Source organism: Anabas testudineus, chromosome 13 (assembly GCF_900324465.2).
Source record: "Anabas testudineus chromosome 13, fAnaTes1.2, whole genome shotgun sequence".
In the NCBI taxonomy this organism is placed as follows: domain Eukaryota; kingdom Metazoa; phylum Chordata; class Actinopteri; order Anabantiformes; family Anabantidae; genus Anabas; species Anabas testudineus.
Genome location: NC_046622.1, coordinates 1,023,061 through 1,047,500, shown reverse-complemented (window position 1 = coordinate 1,047,500; position 24,440 = coordinate 1,023,061). Strand labels below are relative to the sequence as shown.

Here is a 24,440-nt window from a genome sequence, read left to right as displayed (position 1 = left end):
AACTGTGGTTTCGATTAGACTCAAAATGACCAGAAACTACGAACTGTCTTCTAAAAAACTCTCCAGTCTGATGTTTTCTGAGAAATGATTCAACGCTGCGTTCTACTCTACATATTATACATAATGGATCACACCGTCTCCAAACACAGAGCTTGTTCGGACATTAGGATGGAGACTGCAGTGGTCTTAATTGATTGGGGTGCGTTTAAATTTATCACAACTACTGAACTTCCTTCATGACAGCTGTTCACTGATGGAGCACCACATGCATGAATTTCAAATAAATTCTGAGATGAATTAGTTTTAGAACTAGTAGGTAGGTTTTTTATTTTCCTTGTAATATCAGAGGCAGTGACGCTGACAGGTTTAAGTTAATCAGACCTTGGATACACACACACACACACACACACACACGATAGTTGTTAGGAGACGTGTTGGTTTGGATCTCCACATGTCGACAAGAAGGAAAACACAAATATCATGGGACATAATGTTAATTACTATATATATATAATTATTCTCTCAGTATCGATTAGAAAACTTTTCTTCTGAGTTTTATTTTCTTACGTTTTGTAGATCAAACAAGTAAAAGAGAAAACAAACAGCAGATTAATCAATAATGATAAAAAAATAAAATACTATAGTTGCAGATTTAAAGGCGACGTTAGCATATTTCCCTCGGTTTTCTGTCGAGTTAAACTGTAAAGTTGTTTATGAACTGATCTGAGCTCAGTGTTTTTCTGAAGCCTGGTCGTAATTATAATAATCATAATAATCATAATAACTACACATAACAGCTTTTCTTATCTAAAGACTTTCCTTTAACAGAGGTTTCCATACAATCGACATCCAGGTAGGGAAATAAAAACATCTACATGAAGTTTGGAGTTTGGCTCCCGGTACTTCAAATACGAGTCATTCTGGAGTCTACATCTAGCTGAGCCTGGTTTTAACTACAGCGTTAAAGAGGGCTGGGCCAGTTTAGATGTTTTTAACCCACTCAACACATTTTAATCTGACCGAAACACGTCAGACAGTTTGATAAGAAAAAAAGACTGTACTAACTCCAAAACGTGGCTTAAATGTTAAGTTACTCTGTTAATAGCCAGAACTTGGAGCGATATTTGTTTATATTTTGATAGATAAGACAATTAGTTATTAGCAACTCCTATTTACAGAGAGCCCATGAATGTCCAGACGATTAGCACTGGGTTGGACATGTGGACAAAATGTTCTGGAATATAACTTCTAAAAAGCCGTTCAAACGATTTTTACCCACACAATAAAAAAACAGTCCGCGTTTGAAGGTGAACTTCAGATGCAAAGCAGTTTCCTGCAGCACACTCACTAAAACATGGCTGAAGTGACTCTTTACTGTTGGTGTATTCTGTGTATTCCGACTAGTCTCGCCCCCTTTAGTGCACTCTAAGTATTTTGGTCCAGTAAATAGTGTAGTTCTTCCGTTCTGGTCCTATAGTAAAGCTAAACCTAGCTTCGTCTAATCTAGTCAGTCTCCTATTGTGTAGTCTAGTCTCAGATTGCGTAGATCGAGTGGACCGAGTAGATCAACCAATCGAGTCTACGCAGCCACACAGTGGTTGGGTCTGCGGGACATGACGTATCCTCTCCTGCAGACGCAGCGAAACGAGCCTTCGGTGTTGACGCAGCGAGCGTTCACACATGGGAACTCCACACCGACGCTGTCCTCACACTCGTTTTTATCTGCAAACACACGTCAACACACAGATCATACATTCATCATGAACAGAACAAAAACACAAAGAAGAAAAATATAGTGAAGTGAACTTTAAAGGACAAGAATTGACTGTAACTTCCTTTAATACGTGGAAGTCCCAGTTCTCGTTTCCCAGTGTAACATATCATAAATCATTAACATTCTCTCTGTACCTATACAGGTCATTGAGGTCATGTCCAGTTCGTATCCTTGGTAGCAGTCACAGGTGTAACCCTCTGCAACGCGAATACACCTGCCGTTCTCACAGCCGTGCAGTATCCCACAATCCTCTGCTGTGCTCAGACCGGTGTAGGACTCATACCGCCCTGAAAACCAGGAGAAGCTTTTAGAGGTTTTACTTTGAGAACAGTTCAAATCCGGCTCCAGATCTGATGCTGCTGAAAAGACTCAATATGAACTCTTCTCTGTTCAACAGCAGCTTTAACTCACTGAGGACTGAAAACCGTGTATTATGGACTCACTCTCATAAACCCTTCTCTGGGTTCCTCCCCCTCCGGCCCTCTCAGAGAATGGAGGAAACGGTGGGCCAGGCCTCCACGGCTCCTCTTCCTCCTCCTCCTCCTCCTCCTCGTAGGGAGCTCCAGGCAGTGGGGCCAGGCTGAGAGGGGCAGCGTCAGGCTGCGAGGGAGGAGGCCTGACTCCAAACGCTCTCTCAGCCCGGGGGTCTGGTGGGAGGCGAAAAGACGGCTGTCTGGGTGGGGAGCCATCAGGAGGTCTGTAGTCTCCTTCAGAGTAGTAACCGGTGCTGAGGGACAAACGTGTTACTTACACCGACCAGTCCAGTAACTGGAATACACTGAAACCAGAGAAACCAGTGACCTGACAGCAAAGCCTCACCTGTACTCAGGCCTGCGATAGGTTTGGTCCGGCACACCGTAGGTGGCAGGTGTCCTCCCTCTGAAGCTCGACCTGCTGCCCCCTGCTGGAGAGTAATCCTCATAGTCAAGAGCCACGGCTGGAGACAGGGAGTCCGGACTGTAAGGAGGGAAGTGTGGAGGAGCTGTGGAGAGGGGACAAGGGAAAGAGGAAAGGAGATAAGAAGAGGAAACAAGAGCACAGAAAAAAAGACAGCAGACAAAAGTCTACACTGCAGGAGCTGCGTGCATACAGAACATCTAACCCCACAGAAGGTGAAGATCACTCATCATATCTGTGTCAAAAAGAACAAACGAGGAACTTTGTAGATAAATAAAGAATAAGAATAAATCATGTTGTTGGTACCGCTCACTCCTCTCCGTCCCGCTCCTGCTTCTGGTCTGCTCGATTCTGGAAGAGTCTCCGGAAACAGAGGAGCGCGAACTGAGCTGCACAGATAATGATAGTCCTCTACAGAGACACACAAACGAGAGCAGCAGCACATTAATCATCTACTGAAGACAGAAAACGTTACCCTGGTCTACAAATGGTCGTCAGTGTGCATCTCCAGTCAGCTGTTTTTACCATAGTCGACCGGGGGACAAATGGCGCACTCCATCCCCCAGCCCACCCCGTACAGACAGCAGCAGTCTACGTAGGTGACCTGAGCTCCCAGCAGAGGACTCTGACACATCATGTCTGCAGAGAGGTGCTGCCAGCACACGGACAGGTTCTCATCTGGAGGAGGATGAAGAGTGGGGTTAAACTCCTGCTCCAATGCTGCTGACATCCTGAAATTTCTCTACAGTCCCTGAATCTTTTCACAGTTTTATGTTCTGGAGATGGTGAAAGACCAGAATTCAGATTAACAGTCAATTCTGATTTACCTGAATATTTTACAAACTTTTCATATGAAGAATCTTTTCTTTGTACTTTTGTCAGATAAATGAAGGTTCGAGCAAAAGTCTTGATGGATCTTGTTGGAAAGAGCTTCCTGGGAAAACACGTTGAGGATGAAGGAAGGCGTCTTACCCACATTGAGGTCGGACGAGTTGACACAGTTTCGTTGAGTGCTGTCGAGCACCAGAGGAGGCGGACAGCTGCAGTAATATGAACCCACTGTGTTCACACACACTCCTCCTTCACAGCTCTCCTCCTCACACTCGTCGTGATCTGAGACACAGAGATAAAAGAAGTGAGCAGACGAGAGGAGGCTCCGTTCTTCATGTAACTCCACTGATTTAAGCTGTGTGTGACGTGTGTGTGTGTGTGTGTGTGTTTGTACCGACACACTCCAGCAGCATGCTGTTGTAAACATATCCACTGGAGCAGTAGCAGCTGTACCCTGGGATGTTGTTGACACACACTCCGTTCTTACACACCTCGGGATGGAAACGCTTACACTCGTCCACATCTGGAAACAGATGTGTGCACAAACATTTCAGGGTCACTGCACTTTGTCACTTCTGTCCACGTGTTTTGAACATGCTGTGAAATGCTGACTGCTGACTGGACGTCTGAGGCTTCGTAAAGTCAAAGTAATATAAAAACTGTGGATGTCCTGCTTATTTTAAACTGGTTTCACTGGTACCTCTGTAGCTGAAGGCTCCTGGTCCAGTAGTGACGTATCCTCTCCCACTGGGGCACAGGGACTGAAACTCAGCTGCAAAGAAACAGACGCGTGGTTAACGGACACTGTTGGTCAGAGATGAAAGATGTACTGTTCAGTGATCAGATCTTTTTTATAACAGGAATTTATTTTATTTTATTTTATTTTTTATTTTTTTATTTAATCCATTCTGTTTGAAGACGTGTGCGGGGAACAGAGAGCTGAGAGCTGCTCGAACTCTACAATCTAATGCACTGATAACATCCTGTCTTTATGTTGCACTGCTCAGGTTCGTGCCACTGTATTTAAAGTACAAAGCATAAAGTTCAATACCATAACCCCCACCTGTCTCAGCAAGGGGGCAGGCCTGGTACTGGAAGCCCAGCCCCCAGCCCTCGCCCACCGTGCAGCAGCACTCCTGCTGGCTGGTGTTGGCAGCCAGCAGGCTTCGGCTTCCCCACTCAGCCCGGTTGTAGTAACAGTCCCTCAGCTCACCAGGACGAGCTGCGGGACGCGGGGGCAGCACCGGATCTAACTCCACCACACTGGCATGGAAGGTGGGGGAAGAGGAAGAAGAGGAGGAGGAGGAGGAGGAGGAGGAACCTGTTGGTGTCTCTGCTGCAGCAGAAGAAGGGAGAATACTGATATGAGTACTAGAACTGATCTCTACCTTTTTAAAGAAGTGTGAATACTGCTGAGATGAAGTCTTTTTATGAGCGTAACATGTAAAGACTGATTCTTTGAATCTGTGAAGTACAGAAGAATAAAATCTGTGTGTATTTAAGTAGTGTCCCATTCAGATGATTTCTTGTTTGGATCAGGATGCAACCTTCACTAGTGAGGAACCCAGGAAGAGTAGTTCTTGTTAGTGGCTACTAGGGATCCATTTAAATTAAATTAAATGTCACTGAGAAAAATCTGCACATGGATACATACCCACACAAGCCTTTCTATCGGGGGTGGAGGTGAAGCCCTGGTCGCACACACACTGGTATGTTCCCATCCCGTTCTGGCACACAGCGTGTTCCCCACACACCGTCTTATTGGTACATTCGTTAACGTCTGACAGAGAGAACAGAGAGGTTAAGTATGACACGTGCATCAGCGATGACAGTGACGGATCAGGATGAATCCTGGAATCAGGATGAATCCTGGAATCAGGATGAATCCTGGGATCAGGATGCATTCTGGGACATTTTAATTTCAACACAACACTTTTAACATTGCATGTTGAATGATGGGGACGTGTTCACTGACGCTTCTTATTACTGCCCTGTCTAAAGCCAGACAGAGCAGGTAAATACAGCAGCCCTGGACGTACAGTATTTATAGGCCCGACAACACTGGCTGGTTTTACAGCTGCGGTTCGTCCTGGTCACGTGAAGGTGACCTTGGACAACACCCTGAAACCCCATAGTAGTGACATCCTCTATGTGCAGAGATCAATAAGGTGTTAAATTAATATCATTTAAATAAATCTGCCGGAGACAAACGAGTAGCAACATAAGTATAATGCACCAGATGATCAGTCCTCCCCGTTTCTGCTCCGTATGTTGCTGCTCTTGCTGCATCTGTTTCAGATTAATCATTTCAAGAGAATCCTCTCTTCTCTAGGGGGCTTTTATTGTGAAACATCTGCAGGAAATGTCGAGTTTCACTGAGGAACAGTTTGTGCACGTCACTCTTTGGGTGTTTACAGCTATTCATCATCTCGACATATGGAGGTTTAGAAAGTGCAGTTTTAATGTTACTCACCTACACACTGGCCGGTCTGTGTGACCTGGTAGCCCGGCTCACAGGAGGTGAGACAGCGGAACGAACCGATTGTGTTTTCACACCGTTGTGAGCCACAAACTGAGCCTCCGGACAAGACGCATTCATCAACATCTGAAAGAGACGCATCAATTTCTATTTGGAATTTTAGAACATGATCATAAATTTAGAGAGAGATTTAGAGATTTAGAGAGTGAGAAAGCAACAGCAACTCCAGCTCTTAGGTAAATGTAGAGCAGGAGAAAGTAGAAGGGTTCCCTCTGAACTCTGTGTGTACGTATTAATGCATCTGTGTCCACTTGTCACACTGTGGGGACAAAACATGATTCCAGTGTGTAAATCATTTCATTTTAGGGTGAAGTGATTTTATGTCTTCAGGAAGTTGAATGAAAATCAACATAATGTCCACTGAAGTAATGGAAACTCGACTGTGTGTGTGTGTGTGTGTGTGTGTACCGAGGCAGGCCGTCCTCTCGGGGTTGGTGGTGAAGCCAGTCTGACACTGGCACTGGAAGGAGCCTTCAGTGTTCATACAGCGACCGTCCAAACACACTCCGGGCTTCACACACTCATCCACATCTACAAAGGCAGAGACAGAGGGTCCCCGTCACTTCGTTGAACCGTGGGTCCACAGGCACGGACAGACAACCTGTCACATCATTTGTACGTCACTGTGTCCATTGGTGGTCTTTTTGTTTGCAAATTTAAAAAAAGTACTAGTGTACTAGTACAGTAGTACTAGTACAGTACTGTACTGTAACAGTAGTACTGTACTAGTACTGTGGTGGGCAGCGTTTAGTTTGTCCGTGTGTCTCTACACACTCTGTCGGCTCTGCTGGGTCCAGCTGGAAGGAACCAGCTTCTAATGATTAATCATTTGGTCAATAACACAATTAAACCCCAGTTTGCATGATGTTATGATTTTTGGCATCTTTAACTGAGCTCTGCGACTTTCAAACAGAAATGTTAGCATTCACTCATACAGAGGCACAAATCCAGGGGCCCGCTGAACTCTGAGGGCCTTGGGCCTGTTCCCAGCAGGACCAATCTGTAACCCATCTATGCATGTAACACACACAAAATACTGTATATACGATACACACATCTGATCGTCGTCATGAGGACGGGCCAAAGCTGACATCACCATTACATCAGCTCTAAAAGCAGAAACAGAGGAGATCAGAGCGCGCCGCTGGCAGCAGATCAGCATGAACACTGAGCTCTGTGTACTTCTCACTGAAAACATCGTGTGCAAGGCCTCAAACATCCAACAACAGTCACATCTGACTGTCTGCTACAGCTCTAACATACACTACTGGATGTGTGCGGCTCATTAACTGCACAGCTCAGCTCTCTATAGCTGAAGCATTTCTACTGCAGATTTAGTCCCATCAGAAACCAGCAGTGAAATCCTGAAGTTTGAACTATGAAGGATCCGTGTGTTTGCTGAGAGTTTTCTTGGAGAATGAGCTTCTACAAATTCCTGAATTAAAGCTCTGATACAACGATGAAAATAACAGATAAGTAGAACCATCGTGTTCTCACCGAGGCAGGCCGTCCTGTTGTCACTCAGTGTGAATCCCTGAGAACACACACACGTGTAGGATCCGGCTGTGTTCACACACTCTCCTCTGGAGAAACAGAAATCCCCCTCCAAACACTCGTTAATGTCTGTGGACACGGAGTAATTCACAGTGTGGTATTAGTACTTTTACTGGAGTAAAGGCTGCGAATGCTTCTTTCAACACCACATTAGAGCAGAGTTGATGCCCACTCACCTCTGCACTGTCGGCCCAGGCCGGAGGTTCGATAGCCAGGTGGACAGTCGCACCTGAACGAGCCCACGGTGTTCACACACACTCGCTCTGCCTCACACGCCCCCACGCTCGCACACTCATCTACATCTGCACAGACAGAGAACACAATGTTCGATCTCTCGTCTCGGAAACAAATCACTTTAATGACAATTTAATCTAATCTCACCTTTAAATACGAGACTGAGACAGCGTGTTTACCTGCACTCAAGTAACCGGGTTACATTTCTTGAGTGTCCTGTAAACAGGAAACCTGGGTACTGTGATCAGGATCGGGGATTAGAGAAACCCGATTTCTCTGGGTAGATGTCTGATTATTCTGCCGTGTAACCGCATAATTCCAGAAGTACAGGTGGTAAAACTGGTGCCAGAGCGCTGCTGTGACATTTGTATGAGGAGTTACTTCTGCGACCAGACTCACTGGACCACTATGACATGAAGTTTGGGAGGAAGCAGAGCCAGCTGCTCGGGTTGGGTCCAACCTTGAGGGACAGATTTAACTGAACCAGCAGCATTTAACCTACGAGCTCACGTCTCTAAACCACAAACGTCCCAATAAAGATATTGATTTAAAACCTGCTGGTTCAGAACTAAGTGTACAGTGTGCGATGTGGACTCTAGGACCGACAGAGTACTGGTACATCACAGAGTTCAAGTCGTGTGTGTGTGTGTGTGTGTGTGTGTGTGTGTGTGTGTGTGTGTGTGTGTGTGTGTGTGTGTGTGTGAGTGTTACCTTGGCAGGAGCCGTCTTTGCTGCTGTATCCGGGCTGACAGGACACACACCGGTACGATCCCACTGTGTTCACACACTGTTGACCAGGACACTGAGAGGGATGCACACACTCATCCACGTCTGACACACACACACACACACACACACACACACACAGTGCTGTATATATAGTATTCTGTAGCTTATATAACTAACCTCAGTAAACTGTTCTGCAGTATCACAAACAGCCAGATTCATCTTTGTACCTGTACACACTCCGTTCACACTGTGGAATCCCTGCTGACAGTCCACACAGTGGTACGATCCTTCAGTGTTCACACACTGCCGACCAGAACATGTTCTCCTGTCTTCACATTCGTTTACATCTACAGAGGGGGTGGGGGGCGTGAGAGAGGGCACAACGTGTGTGTGTGTGTGTGTGTGTGTGTGTGTGTGTGTGTGTGTGTGTACCATACCTGTACACTTTCTGTTGGTCAGTGTGAATCCCAGACGACAGGACACACACCGGTACGATCCCACTGAGTTCACACACTGTTGACCAGGACACTGAGAGGGCTCTGCACACTCATCTACATCTGAACACACACACACACACACACACACACACACACACACACACAGGATAGAACCAGTTGGTCAGTGAGCTGCAGTCAAGCTGCTGGGTGCAGTTTGTATGAGGTGAGCAGCTTCACGTCTCTCTCTTTACCTGCACAGGTGTTGTTTTGGAGCTTGTAACCATTGCGACAGACACAGCGGAAGCTTCCAGGTGTATTTTCACAGTGACCGTTGGCACAGGGAGCCTGTCGACACTCATCAATGTCTGCAGACAATTGCAGCAACACACTGATAAGAGACTGTGGAGGACGGTTCAGTAACTGTATTTAAACACACGTGTCCCAGAGGTTCTGAATGGCGTGCTGTGTTGTGTCTATAATTCGCTGTCACCTCTGAAGATGGTTCTTTACAATAATATAATATAATTATAATTAATATAAATGTACATGTACATACACAGAAGGACACTGCATCACTTCGTTTTTGCATCATTATCCCATAAAACGTGAAATAAATGAATTCTCTTTGCAGGAACATTAACAGGGTTTGATGAATTCAGAGTGGATTCTGTGTCCTTCTAATGTTGTTGGACCTCTGACCGACAGGTGTGTGTTACCTGTACAGAGCCGGTTGAGGAGCCCATATCCAGGCTGACAGGACACACAGCGGTATGAGCCCTGAGTGTTGATACACTCTTGACCAGGACACTGCAGAGGATCTTTACACTCATCCACATCTGAAACACACACACACACACTTAAACATTTTGTACCAGTGTCTTAACGTCTGGTTGCTATGTGAGCATTTCACACTCTGCCTCACAATGAATCTGTTTTCATTTTACTCAGTCACTTTATCATCAGAACTTCATAATACATCGTTTGCTGTGCTGATGGAGGACTGGTAAATCCTGAACCAGGCTTTAGTGCTGTACCTGTGCAGCTGTTGCCAGTGAGCCTGTAACCAAGGCGACAGACACACCTGTAGCTGCCTGGGGTGTTTTCACAGCGACCGTTGACGCAGACGTTCAGCTGACACTCGTCGATGTCTGAGGGAGAAACAGAACGAGACGATTTCAGCTTGTTGTCTGTTTGTTTGTTGAAGCAACTCGTGAACAGCGTGAACACGACCGGACGGGGACGTCACCTTGGCAGCTGGTCTGCTGGACGCTGCTCCTGAATCCAGATGGACACACACACCTGTAGCTTCCCATGACGTTCACACACTCTCCCCCCGAGCATACACCTGGAGACTGCACACACTCATTCACATCTACACAAACACACAGAAGCATTCAAAGTCATTCAAAGGCAATACAACCATTTGTGTTCTTGTCTGGACAAAGAAAGCCGACGATGACGAGGTTGGTTCTTCTTTTGTGAAACAAGAAATTTAAATTGACTTTAAAATTGAGAGTGAAATTTCCAATAATTAGTAAAAATTAGTAGGTAGGTTAAAATATCAGAATAATATAGTAAAATATATTAAATAGATAAAAAAAGAAGCTGTAAATCAGTAAAAATCACAACAAATGTTTTGTAAATACTATTTATTTATAATATTTAAAAAAAACTACAGTAAAACTGTGTGTGTGTGTGTGTGTGCGTGTGTGTGCGCGCTCACCTTGGCAGTACGTGTGCTGAGAGTTAGGCTGGTATCCCTGATCACACACACAGGTGTGTTTTCCACCTGGCTGATCCACACAGCGGCCACGACCACACACATTTTGTCTGCTCTCACACACACCTCGCACTGCTGCAGACACACACACACACACACACACACACACACACACACCAAAAATCCTCTTTAAAGACACAAAACATTAAAACATATTTATACAATAAAATTAACAAATGAATAAATCAGTAAAATATCAAATATTAGTATGAAAACAGTCAAACGTTCCCGGACCTCTCTGTGTGTGCTACTGGTACTCACTCTGGACTCTGGTGGGCCGGGCTGTCGGGCTGACCGGTCTGTTCTGAGAGGGGAGTTCTCCACTGGGCCTCGACCTACGCTCAGGGCTCTGTGGCTGGGCCGGCGGAGGGAACGAGTCTCCTCTAGTGGGTGGCTGTTCAGGCCGGGACACAGAGGAGGGTCGACCGCCTGCTGAGAGCAGAACCTGATCTGAGCTTTATGGTTTTTAATAAGGAAACATCTGATGCTCGTATCCAGTCCCACTTACCTTCACTGCCGGTAGACGGAGGCTGAGGTCTTGGTTGTGTGGTCAACGATGGAGTGGCGTCAGGTCGGCTCTGTGGGGTCCCGGGTCTGCCAGGAGTCTGGGGTTTGTCACGGGTGTTTGTGGTGTCAGCACTGCCAGGCTGCACGGGCCTGGAAGCAGGAGAGCCGGACGCCGGGCGAGACTGAGGCGGACTGGGTCTGGTGTGGGTACTGCCGGTACCAGCCGATGCAGCGCTGGAGCCAACACCCGAGGAAGGTTTCTGCTCAGGCCTAGAGACGCCGCTGCTACTGGACCCAGAAACAGGAGCTGAGAGGGGGAGTAGTGGATGGGAGGATGGTGAGATAGGATAGGATGGATGTTCTGTCATCGAGGTAAATAAACATTCGTTCACTGTACAGTAGGTACCCCGGTTATCCTGGTGGTCCTGGGTCACTGGTAGAGCTCCTCGGCTCCCCAGTTGCTCAGTGACCCTCTGGCTGAACTGAAGCGATGAAGCCGAGTAGTGATAACCAGGACCGGCGGGACAGATCTCCTTGAACGCCACTGGAGGAGCGAAGAGAAGAGATACTGTTCTGATCTGATCTGATGACTGAAAACGAGCCGTTCGTCAGACAGATGCTCACTCAATCACCAACCTGAGCCAAAGTAAGGACACCTCTGGCAGTCGGGGCCCCAGGCTTTACCAACTCGGCTGCAGCAGCAGATCTGCTTGGTAATGTTTCTCAGGATGGGCAAGGAGCAGGAGGATGGACCCTGACCTGAACCCAGGACCCGGTAACACTGACTCTTCTCCACTGATATCACACTGTGGGCTGAGGAGGACACAAGATAAAAGGACTGAAGGAAAAACTGAAGGAGGCAGGAGCTGCGCGCTGCAGGCAGAATCAGTACATGCTGTTCTCGGGGTCATTCCAACAGAACCAAGCAAGCTTGATTTAACATGAGAAGCTTAAAGAACAATGTGAGAACACAAACAGAGAGGTTGTTTTTAGAGCATGAAGGTGCTATGTGCAGCTGTTTGTCTGAAGTTCACTAGCATTTTACTGATTCCACTTTAACATGGAAATAAACCTGCTCATTAATTTAAACAGTATAACCCATAATAACAACGTGAAAACATATTTTTAAAAACACCAATTAATTCATTAATTGTCTTAAAATTGCTGTCATTCCTCCCGCGACTACAAATATTGACCCATTTTCATTCATCTCACATATTCTGTACCTATATTGAGTTTCTGTATTGATGTTATGTCTTTATGTTGGTGTGGCTCTTTCCCTTAATCCCCTTTGGCAGCATCTGGGAATCTTGTGATTGTATAAATGAGAGATTTTTAATTCTGATAATAGTTGGTTAACAGAAAAACACCATCAACAACTAACATCTAAAACGAGACAAAATAAAAACTGAAATTCAGTTAAAATAGCTGCAGATTAACTTTGACTAATGGTTTAATTTACAGGTAGAAACTGAAGTTGACTAAATTAGTTCCTGCTCCTGTAAAATGATATTTCTTTCCCTCTAAATCTGCTCTGGTGATTCGCAGCCTTTCACGAAGCAGAAGTCGCTCCACTGATCGTGTTCCTATTTTTACTGAAAGATTACTGAGGATAAAATAACTCACATAGCACCTTAATAAGAGCCTGTTAATCAGACAGAGCCTGAAACCAGGAGCACAAACAAACTCACACAGACAAGACAACATCAGACAAACTGTCTCCTAGAAGGTCATTTGATTTTTTGAAGATCTGAAGCTGCATCAATACTTAACCCTAAACCCAGATGAACCAGGTTCATGGATGTGAGTTCAAATGTCTTTAAGCTTAGAGACAGTGATCGTGGTGATTCTTCATAAGAGTGATAAAACCAATCAAATCAAATGTCATTTCTAGGTGACAGCATGGTTGGACAGGTCTCCATAACAGAAACACTTCTCTGCAGCCAACACAAAAACACAACTGACCATCAGAGACCAGACACAGTCCTGAAGCAACACTTTGACGAGACATCTCCAGACTTAATAATCATTAGGCAGCGCCAAGCGTTGGTTACCAGGCGAACCAGCATCCTGCAGCAGACCTCCTCCTCCTCCTCCTCCTCCTCCTCCTCCTCCTCCTCCTCCTCCTCAGTGATTGCCGGTCAGAATAAACAGATCACCCGTCAGGCTTCACAGAAAACATCTGAGCACAAACTTCACCCTGATTTCCCGTTCATTCTCAGCAGAACCGTTTTCCACCGACATCTGACAGAACAAAGGATCCTTTGACCTCCCATGGAACAAGATCGCCTGACGTTCAGACAAAAACCTCCATTGATCTTGAATTCTGCTGTTTGAGTTTTCTGCAGTCCAGATTAAAGTTCACTACACCTACGTTACACCAATTAGAAAGATGATTGTGTTCATGATGCAGGGAGGACCTAATGAAAGAAACTGCTACTGTGTTCCTTCAAAATAAAAGACTTCACACTTGCTTAAAACTGACAGGCTGAATGTAATGTAAAACATATGGAGGCCTGAGCTGGAGCTGGAAGCGACAAGTTGCAGTCTACAGGTTGTTTTAGTATCTTTATTAAAAACTTCATTTTGTAGATCATGTGAGGCACAGAAAGTAGATTCTACTTTTTCACAGGTCAACAGATTTTAGGAACAGCTCAGATGGATTCAGGAAGTCCTGACTCGGAGTCTGCGTTATTGCTGATTTCATTCCCAAGCAGACGGCATTGTGTGTGTGTGTGTGTGTGTGTGTGTGTTTTACTTACAGATGCAGATTCCATGTGTGGCATCGAGGATGAACCCCACCCTACACACACAGCTATAGCTCCCCCTGGTGTTCACACAGATCCCATTCTCACACAGCCCCGGCAGGAGGCACTCATTCACATCTACACACACACACACACACACACACACACACACTATATTTACACACATCTACACACACGTGTCTTTCTATCGTTGTGAGTGGCGTCACGTTTAGGAGGAGTGAGCCTGAAATCAAACCAACATCCTCCAACTGCGAACCTGCTCAGGTGAGCTTCAGAGAATCAGAACCACCAGTCAGTCATCAGATGACTCCTAAATGAGCCCAACATGAAGAAAAAGGCTGTGTATATGTGTTCAGATGAACTGAGGGAGGAAATCTGTGACTCTGATCTTATTACTACTAAAAACCAACAAGCGTTTGAGAAAATGATCCGTAGTGAGTCAGTGTACAGTTTTTATATCAACATTACAAACATGACATCAGCTTTCTGACAGTCAGTGTTTAAACAGCTTTCTTCTGCTGCAGCCTGTGACAACATGACACGTTATTTTGATCCATCAGAGTTTGAGCTCCTTCCTAATTTCTTTCCAATCTGTTTTTCTGGCATCATTTTTCACTTTTTTAATTGTGAATCAGATTATTGTCGTACCGCCATGAAGCAGAGGTGTGAATATCTTCCCAGAGAGACTGTATCTTCAAGTCTCCCACCTGATCCTTGACCCACATCAGACATGACTGTGACCTCTGACCTTTGCGTGTGTGTGTGTGTGTGTTAAACTCACCGACACACTGCGTTCCATTGGCTCGCTCAAAACCAGCAGGACAGCTACTGTTGTTTGGACCTGATGATGACGATGAAGAACGATGGATTAATAATCTGATCAGACAGCAAACGATCAATCAGTGAGAGACGCAACCTGAGGCTGAGAGATATGTAGCTGATAGACGGAGTGAGAGAGGAAACAGTTTCAGCCACACACACACACACACACACACTCTGCTCCTGTTCTGTAGACACAGGAAAACAGCTGTGTGGATTCAGTGGGTGAGTTGCTTTAAAACAGGAAATGTCTCCGTTTCCACTTCATTATTTGTCCTTCTGCTGTGATAATGTTGATTATTATATGAAAACGTGTTCGTCTCTGTTTCGTTCATGTTTGTTATTAATGGAGAGAAATGTAAATGTGTTTTAATGGTAGATTAAGAACTAATGGGGGTCCAAATAAAACTAGACGTAATCCAACTGGCAACACACAGCAGTGTGTGTGTGTGTGTGTGTGTGTGTGTGTGTGTGTGTGTGTGTGTGTGTGTGTGTGTGTGTGTGTGTGTACTCCATGACTCACTGTGTCCTCTCTCTCTCTCTCGCTCTGGTTTTAAAGGTGCATTGCGTCATTCTTTCTGATCTGACAGACTGATGTGAAGTTAGACGCCAGAAAGTGAGCTAACGCCACCTTCCATGAACACACACACACACACACACACACAGATGTTCAGTATGTGTGTGTGTGTGTGTGTGTCTACAGTCCCACAGAGCTGCATTCCTTTACTGTTAGTCAGCATCAGTACGGACTCTCTGTGTATGAGTGTGTCTCTCTTCCTCTGACTCTTTAAGGGGTTTTTAGGTTCAGGAGTTGGAGATGGTGTTTTTGTGTACCTGTGTTACCTGGACAGAGGACACAGTCGGTGATTCCCCAGCCCTTCCCGATCCCTCTGCAGCACATTTCCCTGCTCCTCAGTCCCGGCAGAGGAGAGCTGCACTAAACACACATAAACACACATAAACACACACAGACACACACATAAACACACATAAACACACACAGACACACACACTTCCTTTTATCAAACTGAGGACACAGATGTGCAGAGGTGCACATCCAGAAAGAAGATAAATAATTAGCAGTAACCATAAAGTACGGTGCAGCAGAGGTTGATGGGAACGTCATAAACTGGAGGAATTCAAATACTGACCTGATGATGTCGCTACACGAAAAGTCAGAGGATCAATAAATTACTGCAGTTCATCCTGAGGGCATGTCTGAATATTTCAGTCTGAACCAGGGTGGTGTGCACACAGGTCCAAGACAGGACTAAAGAACTGTTTTCAGTTGTTGGAATTTTGTTTCACCTTTGTTTGTTGGTGAAATATTACAAGTGAAAAAGGTTTAAAGTTCGAGGCGACACTCCTCCTGCCCACACTGAAGTAGCCTTTACACTGTTTTAATGGATGTGGAGTAAAACACTGATTTGTGAACACAGCAACTATCAGAAGCTGCGGTAGCGGCTGCTCCACATCATGGAGGAGACGGAGGTCCGGTCCAGTACTCAGACACAAACCGTCATGTGTGATTTAAACTCTCAGTGGATATAAAACGAAGCTCCTTATAGCTGCTGAAGTTTTGGTGATCTGTCCAAAATTTGTGCAAGTTCCCTTTAAATGAGCAGCGTTTGTTGTTGGCATCATTTATTTGTCTTTGCAGTGCCACATAAGTGTTTCACAGTGAGAGTAAATCAGTCATGTGTTTATGATGGTGTTGAGTTGTAGCTGCAGACTGAAGCCTGAGAAAACGACTGGCTCACATTAGTTGTGGCTGCAGAGAGAAATGTTGTGTTCACACTTCTCTGCTTTGTGATAGAAAAATCCTCCTCGGCCGTATTTCATGCCGAGAGTCAAACACAGCTCTGGTTTCAGCTGTAGTAGCTGCTGTCACACAGCCCTCACATCCAGCTGTTTAAACCTCTGAACCGTCGGCATCACTCTGCTGTTGGTTAACTGGACTTTTACCTCCAGAGTTTGTGAGCAGCCGTTGGTTAGTTGTTATTTATCTTATATACAAACCTAAACAGCCTGTGAGTGACTACATCCCAGCTGGGTGGAGTCACCACAGACCACCAAAGCTCCCATCTCTCCTAATGAACAACCACCACTCGAACTGAGGTGCGTTTCTTGTCTCTCTTGGCAGGGACCAGTATTTTCTCTGTAGGTTATTTGACAAACCACAGTTTGGGAGACACCGTGGTCTCAGACTCTTGATTCAGGTCCTCTGAGGTTCTAACACAGAACAGGTGTGCAGGCTAATTATTGCTAATTACAGAAGCGAGGTCCCCTCCCACTCACCTGTCCATCTTTCACCTCCCTGAAACAGTACTTGAATCCAGACTGCTGCGCGTATGTGCCACCCCCCCTCACTGTCTGCGCCAGGATGCCCCCGATTGCTGGGGCCGGAGCGCCTGCTGAGCCCGAGGAGGAGGAGGAGAAGGTCCTCAGGGTGGGGCCAAATCCAGAGACCTGGATTGAGGTGAAGAGACAAACTGCTCAGCAGCAGGTCACACATCTGTTCCTCCATCACTGACTTTACCCACTGTAAGTAAACGCCACGCCAGCTGATAATGCCCAAATAAAGAATAAACACTCAGTGGGGGAGAATTCAAAGTCACTAATTAACCCAAACTGCAGCTTTTAGATACAGTACCTTGTTCTGCACAAACAGCCACAAACGTACTGTGAACAAACTGAGTAGATAAAGTAGTTTAAAGTACACGAACAGCAGCTAAATACACATTTTTATTAATCTAACAGCACTGAGTCATTCACACCTGGTTCAGAACAACCAATCAGAGTTTTACCTTCAGCACCTGGTGGATCTTCACACTGGCCTCAGGGGGATGCTGCACTCGGACCTTCACCATGGAGGCGCCGGGAGCTGAACACACACACACACACACACACACACACACACACACACACACACACACACACACACACACACACACAGAGTCATTACCTCTGTAAATCAGACCAATGACAGTTACTAAAAACACACAGACTCACCTGCAGACCTCGCTGCCTCCTGGTTCTGGCCCAGTGGCAGGATGAACTCAGACTGGGTCAGCTCCTGATTTGCTGCCATTGCAGAGAGGGGAGCAGGCTTCACAATCTCATTGGTGGATGAGGGTGAAGCTGCAGCAGGTTCTGCTGTGGCCTTGGGAGCGACGGGGATCTGGCAGAACTTCCCAGTGAAGGTTGGTGGACAGAGGCAGCGATCTTTCTGCAGACAGATGCCTCCGTTCTTACAGAGCAGAGGACAGAGGACTGCAGGAGAAAAACATGAGACCATCAGCTGCGTTTACTCCTTCATTCATTTATCTGGTGTTATTAGCTGTTAGCAACATCCACAGGTAGTGACTACATCAGTACCAGCGATTGATTCGATTATTTGTCCACTTTATGACATGAACGTGTGGCGCTGTTTGCAATGTCCTTCTGCATATGTTGGTCCTGAAATGTGATCTGAGCTGCACCAAAATCGCAAATGTAATCAAACATAAGATTTCTATTCCGTAATAGATTTAATTCAGAGGGAAGAGGCATCACTGTGTTGGATTTCCTGGAATTACAGAAAGACTCAGTCCAGTGTGGAGCATCTTACACAGAGTCCAGTGAAGTTCCAGATTCTGTTAGGATTTATTTTAGTCTTCTCAATCCTTTAAGATATTCACAGGCCGACACAGATTGACTCCAGACATCTCTACCTACGTTTTAATCCTCAAACAGCACTTTGAAGGTGCATGGACCAGCCAAAATGTCCTCACAACGATAGAACTGCACTAGACTTTGGCCACAGAAAGGCTTTTGTGAACACAGGTCCAAGGCCTGCCCTGTTTACAGTCAGGCTGGAAACTGTATGTAATGGATCCGTTTCATAACACCGAGCTCTGTGTCAGGTTGGAGATCTAAAACAAAAGTGCTGCCCTGGCCGGTTGGGCCGACGGAACCAGCCAGCCACTTCCTCCTTCCTGTCCGAGCCCCTCTGACAGGATGTAGGTGTATTGTTAGAGCTCAGCTAATGAGCAGATAACACCTCGAGGTCTCTGCAGCAGGAAGGAAACCTGCAGCTTTAAAACCAGGTTCTGGTCTCCATGAGATCTCCATCAGCAGCTCTGTGACCAGCTGCAAACACTATGTGCAGGTTATTATTTACTGTGTGATATGTTTGATTCAAACTTGGTCTGAAAGATTTATTGAATTTCATTTTTAATTCTGATCTTGACTTCCAGTAATTCACAAAATCACTCTGGAGCTGCAGTGGGTTTTTTTTATTCATCACTACAAATGTTTCTTTCAGTTTACAGCACTAATGTGAAGTGAGTTCACAAATATTTTCTCCTTAGGAAAACTCTCATTTCTACTAACTAAAGATTCAGTTTGTGACAGTAACTGTTCAGAAATCAGGTTGTTGAAGTTTTTCTCTCCTTGAATCTGTTCATGAATTAAACTGAACATGTTGGATTCTGCAGAAACTGATTTATGAGACACATGAGGAACAACCTGGACCACACTCAAACATTCATGTTATTAACAGTTCAACATTGTTTTTATCAGAGAAATCACTTCATTACTACACCACGGATACTTCTGGACCTAAGTAGAAGTACTAAGCACATGCTCTATTTTCTCTATTAGGACTGAATTAGACCAAGTGCTGCAATTTAGGTCGATGAAGAGAAATTAAAAGCTTCAAAAACAGGAGGAAAAAAACGACTTCTTCACTTATTTCCATTTATTTTATTAATCAGATATGTCTTTGTTTTTTTAAGAATCATAGAAAAGCCAATAAACTGAACGATTCACACTCTTTTCTGCATCAATTATGTTTTTAGCCGGTTTCCTTTTACAATGCGGATGTTAACCTCGATCCTAAGCTGCGACTTCAGCCTAGGAACGAGGTTAACGACTTACACTGTAAATATGTTGAAACTGGGAAATTGCTTGAGTGAGCTCTCTCAGTTTGGCTGCTGCTCTCCCCCAGTTACGAGTTTCAGCTGGATTAATATCAGGAGTCGTAAATAAAACTCAGCGTTAAGAAAAATGTTCTAAATGTTGTTTCAGGAAAAGAGACAAGTCTCTCGGCATTATCACCACCTCAGTGTGGCTGCATCACTTTGTCTCCATTTATACACACTTAAGTTAGAAAACGTGACGACAACAAGAGAGGAAATATCTGCAGGTCTAAAACATAAGCTGCATATGATCAAGGTTTAAAAGGGAAAACATCCAGTCTGTGTGCAGCTTCTTTTGTTCACCTGCATCTTATCTCCTGTATTTACAGGCTCCTTTTAGGATGTGCACGACTTGAATCTGAGAAACTTCAAACCTGAAGGTGAATTTGTGAAGTGACCCATTTCCATTGGGGATGTGCCGGTAGAGCATTAATGCAGTAAATAAAATCTCCATGTGCTGATACCCAGTCTGGTATTATCAGGACATTTTGTAGGATTCTACATGCTGAACAACTGGTACCTGTAACTAAGCACCTGTAGCGAGTCCTGTCCATCCGCGTGTGTTTGACTATTGTATGTATCCAAGATACTTCTGTGTTTGTGTCCACATCATCTGTGGTGTGTGTGAAATGTTTGTTTATCTGACAAGAATTTCTGGTGAAAACACACACGCACACACACGTTTTGTGTGTATTGGTGTAAACACAGTGACCTAATTATTATCGTGGACATCGCCCTGCAGATGGACCACATCAGCACACACAGAGTTTTAGGAGGACGTAACTGGGGCAAAACAAAAACACACAGAGATGAAATGATATAAACACAGATGAAGAGAGACAGAAACACTGAGCTCTGATGAACAAGTTGATAAAGAAAGAAATGATTCAATCTGACCCGACAGCTCTGGGCTTGAAGTCTGGTTACAGGAAACCTGTGGTTCACAACACAACAGCTGAGATGTTTTAAACTCATTAACATGCTGATTCACTTGGAATGAGGTTTGTGTCCAGCATTTCCTCTCTTTTAGCTCTAGTTTCAGCCTCTGCATGCTGTAGTGGTCCTTTAGAGTCTCTAGTCACCCCCAACATTGTCATTATTATGCCTCAATCTCAATCTGTGACTTTAAAACATGTTAAACAATATGACAACAGCTTGCAGGCTGCAGTGAGGTGAGTTCGACTCCACAAAGTGTCAGCAGGGCAGCTGTGGATCAGGAGGCAACCCTGACCCCAGCTCAGAGAGTAGACACTGAACCCCAAACCGCTTTCTTTGAAAACCATAAAACCATCGATTGTTGAGCCACGGTTCGTTACCTTGGGTGTGTGAGCTAAATGTAATGAACAGCAAGGAATGAGAGTGTTAAGAGTCTCCTTAAAAAGTAGGAGACCATCGTCTGTGCTCTACAAGGGGCTTGTGGGTAAAGCCTGTGCTGCAGCACGGTCAGCGTGCAGTGCTCCGAGTGTCCATGTTGCCGTCGTTTGTGTTGGAAACTCTGAATAAAGTTGTAAATGTGTAAGACAAGCAAACGCTCAGTAAAGCAGTAGGATTCAAACGTCCGCCTTCTGAGACCCCAGCAGCTGTGTAAAACTGGGCTCTGTCGGCTTTGTTAGAGCACAGTCATCTACTGGATTCTGTCCATATTACGCGAAAAGGTGGTCAGTCGGTCTCCCTCGTGTCCACCGGCCCTGTACCTCCGCCTACGTAATTGCGAAACCACAACTCCTACAGTTGTTACTCCCAGTCTCATCTAATGCCTGTTTCTGAAATAAGGAGAACACAATCTGACGGTGGAGAAACCCTCTTAGGATCACACAGGAAGTCAGCTCCTTACAGTGAGGTCATGCAGACGCACAACGTGTGACGAGCGGATGTTTTTGTATTTGTGCTGACAAAAGTCAGTTTAGAGAAAATCACACAAAGTGTCCGAGGCTGACACAGAAGCAGCTGTTTGGACGAGGGATTGACCTCTTGACCCCACAATGGAATCGCTTCCTCCCTCGTCCTCTGTTGATGTTGCAGTGAGGCCGATCCTCAAAGCTTCAACTCACTGTTTCACGACTCTCACTTGGTTTCAGGGTTCAGGTTAGAATCAGGATCAGGACTAGATACTGTACTGGGATTATGAGTATAATCAAAGCCATACGTCAGTGGTGTTCCTTGTTCTTCTTCTGGCCCCCAACCTTTGTTCCCCTGTTTGTTTTCCATGTAACCTGTATCTATATGTGTTTAAACTTCGTTGAACCGTCCCCTTTAAATAAAACTCAACTGCCAAACAGCAAAGAAAAGTCACTGCTGGGTGTTTTCTAGTGTTTTAACCTCTTAGTGCCCATCTTCATGGTTCCAGTTGAACCAACTGAGATCAATGTAAAGTCCATGGAATCTGACAGTTGCAGGAAGGTGAAGTTCCTCTTATGTGAAACCAAAGAACTTTTCCCATCAGTCTCCTCATCAGAGTTCAGAGCTGCTGCCAACAGGAATGATTTAGCACAAACTGACCTGGAATCTGTTCTGACTACACAGTTATTCACTGGCTCCATTTCAGACTCTGGACTCTGCAGGCCACATGACACAGCTTCACACGTGTAAACCCATATGTTGGGATCAGATATTTGGTGCAGCAGCTTATCTCTCAGTGGCTCCAGCTCCAACGCTCTGGACTCTGCTTTCGTGGCAACGCTCCGACAGTTTGACATTTTCCTGCTCTTTCATTTCTCTCTGGTATTTTGGTATCATTGCTGGGTGGGAGGTTCCTTCAAAGTAAGTTTAATTTGAGTGAGAGCTAGGCTTGCAGGCTTAAACTGGATTTATTCTTATTTACCTTTATTAGACACATTTCTCTTCTCGTTACTGCAGCTGAGCTGTGTGACATCACTAAAACCTCACATCCAGATACAGAGAGTGTTAACACCAAGTTCATGGCAAGCATTATCTGTTTGCATCTTCAGGATTCTTTGCCACATGATGTGCAATGACTAAAAGCCTCTTGTAAAGATGAAGTCTGGTGTTTGGTTTGAGCATTCACACACACATAGTTGTCAGTGTCCCTCTCGTTGTGTTGAGCATCACTGCAGCGTCACACAGCAGCAGCTGCAGCAAAGAACTGCTGTAGTCAAATCATTTTGCCCAGGAGAGGGAGGAGATGTGGTCGCTAAAGGTTTGTTGGGCATCAGTGATGATGACCTGACAGCGTGTTCCCTAGTGGTGAGTTATCTACGATAATCTCTTCATTGTTTTAACAATGTGTGAGTTAACATTATCAAGTATGTCCCTCACTTTGCAAAGGCATGCTTTGAGAGTCCACATCATGCACTGCAACACCTGAGTAGAAGGACTGCTCATGATGTCAGGTACATATGTGGCCGGAAACAAGGAGCCCCATTCCCTGACAAACTACCTGCACATCGATGTGGCAGCAAAAAGACTCCTGAGATGTAGAAAAGGTCATTATTTCATGTTCAAAAAGGAAAAGCACGACAAAACTACCCAACAGCCGTCAACGCTGAGATGTGTTTTATTTTCTGACTTGTAAAACTAGAACAAACTAATTCTGGCCTATTAAAGTCTGTTCTATAAAGGACGAGTGTGTAGCTCATATAATAGGACACAGGATTATTTCAGATTTAATTTGTGAGCCAACTGAGGCTCACACACTGTGCTTCTTATTTTTAATATTTGTTATGCACCACAACACCAGCACAAATTGAAAAAGTTCATCTGCAATAGGCCCGTTTCTTATTCTCCAAGTGTACGATTCACAGATAACAAAATCTCTGGCTACACTACAGGTGAACCTAATGCACCACACTTTAAAACAAAGGAGCAGCACAGGAACTGAAGGAAACACAAACACTGTAATTTGGGAGCAAACTGAGAACGTTTTGTCAGACTGAGTGAGGCATTTGATGTTACTACAGTTTGAAGGTTTCTGTAGTTGATTTTTACTTCTGTTGAAATGTACAGTGGAACTTGAACTTACAGACTCTGAAGCCTGGTGCATGTGAGCCGTCTCTCCGTCCTCCTCCTCCCTCGCTGTTGCTGCTGTACAGCGTTGTCACGTTACCTCTCTCGCAGTAGTTGACACATCTGTCCTGGCTGCAGCGCACCTTGCAGATTGTCGGAGTAAACATCACCTGAATCCTCTCCAACCCTTCTCCTCCTCCTCCTCCTGTGACCATTTGTCCATCAGCGGACAGAGGAGAGAAGAAGAAGATGAAAACAGAAGACAGAAAGCAGCAGAGTTGAGGCTGCAGCATGTTGAGTGTTGCAGTCAGAGTTTCTGAGAGCGTTGCATCGTACAAACTCCTAAAGCTCCGTCCTGGTCCTCCTCTCTCTCCCCGTTTCTATCGAGTCAAAATAAGTGTCTCGGGGAAAAAAGGAGTAAAGGAAGGAAGAAAACGACTATACGCTTTCCCCTCTCTCTCTGCTCTGTTTTTCCCTAAACGCTACTAAGTGTGAGCGAGCGAGCAACAGAGCCTGAGCACAAAGTGAGAGAGTGGTAGAGGGATAATTGAAAGCAGCATGCAGGACTGGGCTCTGCTCCAAACAAAATGTTTAGCAGGGATCCGCTCCATCAGTTCAGACTGAGAGGGCGAGAGAGAGAGAGAATT

At 45.1% G+C, this 24,440-nt stretch overlaps 1 protein-coding gene across 8 annotated transcripts in view; it reads right to left on the bottom strand.

The window, feature by feature from the left end:
- Window positions 1–24,331, bottom strand: part of LOC113169231 (latent-transforming growth factor beta-binding protein 4) — a 25,252-nt gene extending 921 nt beyond the window's left edge. Inside the window, exons 1-34 of one of the 8 annotated variants that reach the window (XM_026370467.1) lie at window positions 23,810–24,330; window positions 17,882–18,142; window positions 17,677–17,753; window positions 17,168–17,338; window positions 15,704–15,806; window positions 14,832–14,891; window positions 14,045–14,167; window positions 11,919–12,095; window positions 11,689–11,826; window positions 11,284–11,589; window positions 11,037–11,207; window positions 10,719–10,850; window positions 10,242–10,367; window positions 10,030–10,143; window positions 9,712–9,831; window positions 9,247–9,360; window positions 8,996–9,115; window positions 8,786–8,905; window positions 8,541–8,660; window positions 7,772–7,897; window positions 7,539–7,664; window positions 6,450–6,572; window positions 5,976–6,107; window positions 5,157–5,282; window positions 4,566–4,838; window positions 4,203–4,274; window positions 3,897–4,025; window positions 3,644–3,784; window positions 3,197–3,349; window positions 2,978–3,082; window positions 2,594–2,756; window positions 2,218–2,501; window positions 1,909–2,061; window positions 1–1,722 (exon numbers count right to left, since the gene is read on the bottom strand). The exon at window positions 1–1,722 is cut by the window's left edge and continues 920 nt beyond it. In XM_026370467.1, the coding sequence (XP_026226252.1) occupies window positions 1,580–1,722; window positions 1,909–2,061; window positions 2,218–2,501; window positions 2,594–2,756; window positions 2,978–3,082; window positions 3,197–3,349; window positions 3,644–3,784; window positions 3,897–4,025; window positions 4,203–4,274; window positions 4,566–4,838; window positions 5,157–5,282; window positions 5,976–6,107; window positions 6,450–6,572; window positions 7,539–7,664; window positions 7,772–7,897; window positions 8,541–8,660; window positions 8,786–8,905; window positions 8,996–9,115; window positions 9,247–9,360; window positions 9,712–9,831; window positions 10,030–10,143; window positions 10,242–10,367; window positions 10,719–10,850; window positions 11,037–11,207; window positions 11,284–11,589; window positions 11,689–11,826; window positions 11,919–12,095; window positions 14,045–14,167; window positions 14,832–14,891; window positions 15,704–15,806; window positions 17,168–17,338; window positions 17,677–17,753; window positions 17,882–18,142; window positions 23,810–24,086 (5,079 nt within the window). In that variant the 5' untranslated portion in view covers window positions 24,087–24,330 and the 3' untranslated portion in view covers window positions 1–1,579. Of the gene's footprint in view, window positions 1,723–1,908; window positions 2,062–2,217; window positions 2,502–2,593; window positions 2,757–2,977; window positions 3,083–3,196; window positions 3,350–3,643; window positions 3,785–3,896; window positions 4,026–4,202; window positions 4,275–4,565; window positions 4,839–5,156; window positions 5,283–5,975; window positions 6,108–6,449; window positions 6,573–7,538; window positions 7,665–7,771; window positions 7,898–8,540; window positions 8,661–8,785; window positions 8,906–8,995; window positions 9,116–9,246; window positions 9,361–9,711; window positions 9,832–10,029; window positions 10,144–10,241; window positions 10,368–10,718; window positions 10,851–11,036; window positions 11,208–11,283; window positions 11,590–11,688; window positions 11,827–11,918; window positions 12,096–14,044; window positions 14,168–14,831; window positions 14,892–15,703; window positions 15,807–17,167; window positions 17,339–17,676; window positions 17,754–17,881; window positions 18,143–23,809 lie in introns of all 8 variants that reach the window. The other 7 variants (XM_026370485.1, XM_026370476.1, XM_026370494.1 and 4 more) reach the window with 7 other exon arrangements.
- Window positions 24,332–24,440: the final 109 nt, after the last annotated feature.